General features: G+C 35.7%; 1 protein-coding gene across 4 annotated transcripts; it reads left to right on the top strand.

The window, feature by feature from the left end:
* Positions 1–647: 647 nt before the first annotated feature.
* Positions 648–6,968, top strand: LOC105250204 (ataxin-2 homolog). Of its 4 annotated transcripts, none has more exons than XM_011256176.3 (9): positions 648–1,771; positions 1,891–1,999; positions 2,150–2,467; positions 2,537–2,773; positions 2,848–3,166; positions 3,637–3,932; positions 4,009–4,536; positions 4,609–4,765; positions 5,110–6,968. In XM_011256176.3, exons 1-9 carry the CDS (start codon positions 1,734–1,736, stop codon positions 5,640–5,642), a joined length of 2,535 nt encoding a protein of 844 aa, XP_011254478.2. In that variant the 5' UTR covers positions 648–1,733; the 3' UTR covers positions 5,643–6,968. The 4 variants fall into 4 exon arrangements, with proteins under 4 accessions (XP_011254478.2, XP_011254476.2, XP_025266987.1 ...); XM_011256174.3 differs by having other exon boundaries at positions 648–1,816; XM_025411202.1 differs by having other exon boundaries at positions 649–1,771; positions 4,021–4,536.
* The last annotated feature ends 631 nt before the right edge of the window (positions 6,969–7,599 follow it).

Below are 7,599 nucleotides of genomic sequence, written 5' to 3'. Positions count from 1 at the left end.
TATATGTCTTTTGTAATATACATTTCTTTATTATATATTTTCTTTATATTATATACGTGATTAGTAAATTTTTCTGTGCATTATGTATTATATACGTAAAAATTGCCATTTAATATTTCATACATGTTTACTGCTTAAATTTAAAGCAATGAACCTGACTTACGCGATGATCAAATTTGTCTTTTCCGGAAGTAATACTTTATTCATAAAGAGCACTTCGAAAGAATAAAATACGGACTTTTTTTAAATATTCGATTATTCTTTTACAAGGAAATTTGCGTGTGTCACTTAGTAAGCTGAAAATTTAAAAAAAATAATCACGCTTTTCTCTTTAAAGCTAATATAATCAAATCTGTCTTCTAAAAGTCGATCATAAAACTTCGATGTGACGTATTTCCGTTTATCCTCCTTTACCCGCGTAAAAAACCGTTGGTTGGCGAAACTGTTTCTTCAATAAATATCCAATAATAAGATTCCTCTTATTAATTTGTTTATTATACATTATATAAGTATTATACAATAGCATTAAATAAAATTAAAGTAGACAAGAGCGACAATATCTTCGAGCATATTCGAACAATTTTCCACAATTGCAAATATCTAAAAGTATGAATTTCGAAAACAAACCCAAGATAGCCTCTACATTTCTTTATTCCGATTGGTCAATCAAACAGCGTTTGCAACGCCAAGTGGACTGCACACCCGAATATTATTTTCGTTGCAGCGTCGATAGTCGAATCTCTAAGGACAGAGATCGACTCGCGCAAACGTTCACCAGGTGGCGACTACATCTAAACCTAAACCTAAATAAGAGTCAGCGCGATCCGACTGAACATAGGCGACATATAGATACATATGTTGCGAGGTTGCAAACCAGCCTGTCGTATAGTTCTCTACCACATGTTGATTAATTAAAAAACAAGGAGAGATAAAAACGCGTATTTTCGCGGACACCACCGCCGGTGCTTGGCACGCGTTTCTCGCGCGGATCGTCAATCGTCAAACGTCCGTTTCTACTCGGAGCGTCCAAGTCCGTGTCGGATTCGCGAACGGCCGATCTCCACACGCAACTTCTCACGTTCCCTCGAGAGGCACCCGTCGTCGTTGTGTTACGTCACGTACAGTGCCGTCGACAGTAGTCGAGAGTGTCGAGACTACGATTGCGATCGTGATAATCGGTCGCGAGAAGCCAGCTCGTTCACTGTCACGTACGTATATACGTGCGCGTCCGTTGTTTTTCCAGCGCGGGATTATCCCTCGTCGTCGAGCAATCTCAGCGGCGATAAGCGTGTGACAGCGTCCCGCGCTGTCAAACTGCGATCCAAGTTCGCGCAGCGAGATCGAGTCCGATCGCCACTGCGCGTTGCATTTTGCACGCCTTGCGTTTACGTCTTCGCACTCGAATCCGTTTGCGTATAACCTAAAAGCCGTCGTGAATGTTGAGAGTCCTTGCGATCCTCACGGCTTCTTCCTCGGTCCCCGCTCATCAGACGTTTCCGCGAATCCGCTCGAGATCACGCGTTATCGAAGACGACGTCGCGTGAAAGCGTCGCGAGTAAGCGAGTAGACGGCAGCTGCGATTTGTCGTCTACGGGCGAGAAAACGGATTTTTTCGACGTCGAGCGGTCATCGGGAAAGTAGTCAAAATTCCGGTCCCTACTAAGAAACGAGAGGGCCTCCAACAAACCGGCGGCAGAAATCCACCAACGACTGGTGAGGAACCGTCAGGCAAAATGAACAGCAAGAGGAAGAATCGTACAAACAATAACAGGTACTGCCAATCTCTTGGCTCTCCTCGTCAAGATCATAATAGCAGGTATAATATTTATGACGTAGCGAATTTTATCGGCGATAAAAATAACGTTTTCTTTGATCGACACGTTCTTCCAGATCTCCGCGGGCACGTGTGCCGCAGGAGAGAAACGTTGTAGCGGAAGGAGTCTATAACAATGCTCATTTTATGCATGCAATCACTGGCCATGTTGGGAATGTAGTACAGGTATTACAAACATGTGTTTGTATGTGTGAAAGTATACATATACATGTATATATATATATATATATATATATATATATGTACAACACATTTGTATATATCAATTATTAAAAGTTGTTAAATTACAATAATACTTTTTTGTTTGAATCACAGATTCAAACGCAAAATGGCTCAATATATGAGGGTATATTTAGAACATTCTCAAGTAATTTTGACGTAGTATTAGAAATGGCTCATCGGGTAGAGGAAAAGATTAGTGCGGATAACATAGTAGAGAAATTAATTTTTAAATCACATGATGTTGTCACTATATCTGCCAAGGATGCTGATTTGGAATATGCTATAAGAGATACCTTCCAAACGGATACAGCCATTAGTAAGTTTAATGGTTTAGTTGGTGAGAAAGAGCTTGAGCCTTGGGATCCACCAACTGCTATGAATGGAACTGATTTAGAATTAGATGGTGCCTCTGTGAGTTCGTAAATTTATTGCAAAACGATCAATAAAACAATAAATTATATAAAATTGTTTGATTTTTAGAATGGCTGGGATGTTAATGAAATGTTTCGTAAAAATGAACAAGAGTATGGAGTTCAAACAACGTTTGAGCCTTCGTTAGTTGGTTATACTTTACAGCTTCAACGTAAAGATACAAAAGATTATAAAGAACAAGAACAGAAGGCTGCTGAAATAGCAAATGAGATTGAATCTCAACCAAATCATAAGGCTAGATTAGAATTGGAGAATGGCGACGAAGAAGAGAGATTTGCAGCTGTGGTAAATTTTAGAAATATTTTTAAATGTTTATTTTTATTTATTGAATATTTTACTTAACAATTATTCATCTTTAGACAAGGCCCGCCGAAGGAAAATATATTCCACCGCCATTAAAGAAAAAAAATGGTAACACTAGCAAACTAATGAGATCTAATGAACCTCCGTCTTCGCCAGGAACCACAAATAATAAGAATGTCTACAACCAACCATCTCCGTCCACAGTCAATGTAAATGTTTCACAACCAAATATATCGGTTGGAGTACAGCCTACTCATGCTTCGGTGCAACATCCAGTATCTTTAAATATGGGCATGCCACCCAATGGAGTGGTTGTCACATATAATAATCCACCGCCGCCATTCGTGCCTCCACCTACGACACAATCGCAACAAGGTAATTAATTAATTTACTTGCAATTTTTTTATTTAAAACTCTTTGCAAGAAATTAAATGAAAAGGCGCTATTGCAACAAGCGATATTATGAGAATACTGTAAGTTCGTTTCTATTGAATTGGTATGCATAACATTGTTGCATTACATAAATTTTTATAATCATAAATTCTGGATAAGGAACTACCAATGTGTGCACATAGTGATTTAACAAAGAGTACAATACACTACATACACAATAAAAATTTTCAGTTATTGTATTGATTTTTTGCATGCAGTAAATATTTTTTAGAAGACTATAGTAATGACACTTACATGATTAGTGACACTCTAGACTCTTTATATGTAATAAACGTTTAAAAATCACTGTAATAACTTTTTATAGTTAAAACTTTTTGTAACTAAATTATTCCTTTCAGACCAAGACTTCGCAAGGATAATGTATGATATTGAATTGTATGTTTTTGATTCAGTAATCCAACAGAATCAACCACAATCTCAAGTTACTTCCTCAATGCCACAAGTAGGTTTTCCTCCACAACAGCAACAACAACAAGCACCTTCGAATAAAATAAATACGGAGAAACGAGAACGACCCGGTAGACAACAAGTTTATCAAGCTGATAAAGCGCCACCAGCGCCATTTCCTCAATCAAATGCTGCATCTTCTCATCAGCAGCAACAGTCTTCACATCAGCAACATACATCATTGCCCCAGCAGAATTCTGTGGAAGGACAAATAGTCATCCACAAATCAGATCATCGAAAGGTACAGTGCATATATATTCTCTCTTTTAAAATAATTTTTTCTTTTAAAAGAAAGACAACTCATTTACGATTATAAGTTTTACTTCAAGGTCTCACGTAGCAGAGATGAACAGGATCTGAGACAGTTTGCTTCAGATTTCAAATTAGCAGACTCGCCAGATACTTCTCAAATTTCCCGAAAGCAACAACATCAACATCAACAAGATGTGCATTCTGCTACTCCAATGAATCAGCCACATCATCAAACGTCTCATCAACATACAAGTACACAACAGCAACCGCAACAACAGCCGCCGACGCAGCAGCATACCAGTCCTCACCAGCAACATCAAATTGTACAAGAAGAACCTGTCATTACCAGTAAGCCACCACCTGGTCCATCACTAGCAGTAAGATCTACAAGTCCGCCTCAACAGCAGCAGCAACAACAGCAGCAGCAACAACAACAACAACAACAACAACAACAACAACCGCAAACTAATACTCCAACAGTACAACAATCACCACCGGAACCCGCAGTTGATAAAATAACTACTGCTTTTAAGAAATCTACATTAAATCCAAACGCTAAAGAATTTAATCCAAATGCCAAACCGTTTACACCAGTAAGTAATGTATATCGCTAATGAATCGAGCTTGAATAGAAATAATGAAATATATACTTGTATCATTTATAGCGCTCTCCTAGTACACCAACACCTAGTCGGCCGCATACACCTCAGACTCCTCAATATACAGGAGTGACTATGCCCGCAACTGTTGTTATGCCCGCGTATGTAACACCAACAGCATTTAGTCAACCACCAGCTCAACAAGTGACAAGGTTCCGAAAGGGTTTGTATTCAAATAGTCATAATTATTTATGATGATGGCTGCTAAACTCGGATGAAACGTTAATATATGTATGTATATATATTTTTAGCTAATACAAATTGAAAAATTTCTTTACAGAAAATTTATTGTGAAAGCCTATATAACAATCTAAATTCCAATTCAAAGTTATTCATTTCTTGAATATTTCAAATCGATTGTGGATTTATTTATCTTTACTGCATAATTATATTAATGCTAAAAATAAAATATGTAATATTATATAAAATATTATAATAAAATAAATTATTATATAATAAGATTTTACAAATTATAAAATATTACGTATCTTGTTGTGATTTTTACAGTGCCAATGATGCAACATCGTGCACCAGATATAGCGTCTCAGATGCAAGTCGCCGCAGCAACGGGACAGCCATTATTAGCACCAGCCATACATCCACCATTCCAGGTGCCTTATCCAGGACAACCAGCATACCAGCAAATGGTACGCATGGTCCAGGCACCGCCGCCACCGCCACACATGGCTACTCCTTACCATCATCATCATGATTCGCAAGGACCGCAGGCCCCTGGTATACAATATATGGGCCCGCACACACATCCACACCCTCATGTAACTCAACAACCACCTAGCCAAACGCCATCTCCGGCCAATCCAAATCAACCGCACACACCGGGCGCTTATAATCCACCCGGTACTCCACAGCCTACGTATCCGCAACCTCCGCCTCAAAGTCATGCCCCGAGTTATCCAATTATGTGTCCAATAATTCCACCTCATATACCAATTCCTCCACAGCACATGCAATACCTACCACCGCAGCCACCTCCAGGTGCGCAGCAAACTATACCTGTTATTTTACCACACAATCAGTAGCTGGTAACATGAAGTAAGAGAAGAAAAACAAGAGTGTTAGTATTCTGAAAAGGTAGAATAAGACTTTCAAAATTGAATTACTTTCACGATGGTATGATTGCTTGCTTTGATTGATTATTTGAAAAACTGCTCGCTTTTATGCATTTCAATTTATCCGGTCAATTCATTATTTGTTAAGAGTATAAATTAAACATTTACTATCAAATTTCTATAATGATGAGCAGTATAAAATTATCTTGCATTTTGTAGTAAAAAAAAGGAAGGATAATCAATATAAAGCGATATTATCCTAAATAATGTTTTAAACAATTTTAACCAATCAAAGAGTATTAACCATCTTGAAAGTAACTTTTCTCCTTTAAATGTAGGTCGATCGTCGAATAATGACCTATATCTGTATTATGGACTCTTTATAAATTTCATCACGTTGATTATTTTAATCAAGTTTTAAAATTATATTATTTCGTAAAATTTTCACGAATTTACTTTTATCAGATTAATGTGTCAGATACAAAAGATGAGTTTATCAAAGATTTCTTTGATAACGTGCATTTTTATTGAGTAGTGCTTTAATATATCGGAGAGAATACGAGGGATCGCTCACTTAATATGCGCATTTTGAATTTGGAAGTTCTAATCTTCTTTCATACAGATATAGCTTGCACTACTTTGTAAAGTAATTAAAGTAAAATTTTCAACCGAAAAGCGAAAAATATTATATATTGCGCGAGCGAATTTATCTTCCTCCTCTCTCCTTTTTTCTGTTTTTAATCAAGATGATTATCGAAATTGTGAGAATAAGGTATATGAAAATACATGGCATATTTTTCTGCCCATGTGGCCGGATGTTAATTCCATTCATAAAGAAGAGCAAGAAGAGCTCGCGAAAGAGAAGATAGAACGGTTACGACTTCTCCTTTAAATCTGATTTGAACGAAGCGAGTGATAATTAATGAAGCTGGCGTACGGCTTGCAGGGTAAAACACTAGCGAAATATACGATTCTGCGGTTTGTTGATGAGTTTTGTTACAAGATGTTGATACATATACGATTTTCAAACGCGAAAGATTACACCGAAAATGCGAATAGATACAACATCTGCACACCGACAAATCGCGCTAACGTTAGCGGGTGCGAATAGCAGGTACTAGAGAGGTACATAATTTACATATCGACGTATATAAGCTTCAATCAAGTTTATTATCAAAACTTCAATAATTAATTTCAACACACTATTATTATACTTTACGCCAGTAGTTTAATATAATCTTTGTATTTTCATATTTTATCAAAAACTGATCAATAACTGCATAATAAAAAGCACGAAATAATATAATTTAAAATTTAAAATATTTATTCAGATAAAAATATAAACTAAGTAAAATTATTAAACTAAAAAAAATTAGATATTACTGATTTTATTATAAATATGAATTATATATATCAAAATTCACATATATATATTATTAATATAGAGCCTCAATTTATTTTAAGTGTCATATGAAATAATTGTTAAGCACTAACAAATATCAAACAATGTGTAACAATTGTTCATATATCATTTTTTAAATTTCAAAATTATTATGTAGCATTTGTTGTGAAACATTATATATATCTATGTATAATTTTTTTGTTAAAAATTAAATTTAATGTTAAAAATAATATTATTTAAGAGATATTAGAGATGAAGCATATAATTGACTTGTATATGAGTCGTTTGTTAATTATGTACTTCTCATTCAATGAGCAAAAAAGTAGATGCTTGAATAGATAGATAAGTTGTATGAATTTAAGAATATATCTGAATATAGCACTATTAATTACAGGATAAAGAGTGAGATTAGCGGTAAGGAGAAAGAGATATTGAGAAACAGACTTTTTCGATTCAATTCACATATATAATTAAATCCTTTTATTTTATAAATTCTTTTCTATGTTGGAGTAATTTCTCTTTAAA

The sequence above is a fragment of the Camponotus floridanus genome, unplaced genomic scaffold, assembly GCF_003227725.1.
Source record: "Camponotus floridanus strain SB8 unplaced genomic scaffold, Cflo_v7.5 scaffold105, whole genome shotgun sequence".
NCBI lineage: Eukaryota > Metazoa > Arthropoda > Insecta > Hymenoptera > Formicidae > Camponotus > Camponotus floridanus.
This window is presented reverse-complemented; position numbering and strand designations above follow the sequence as displayed.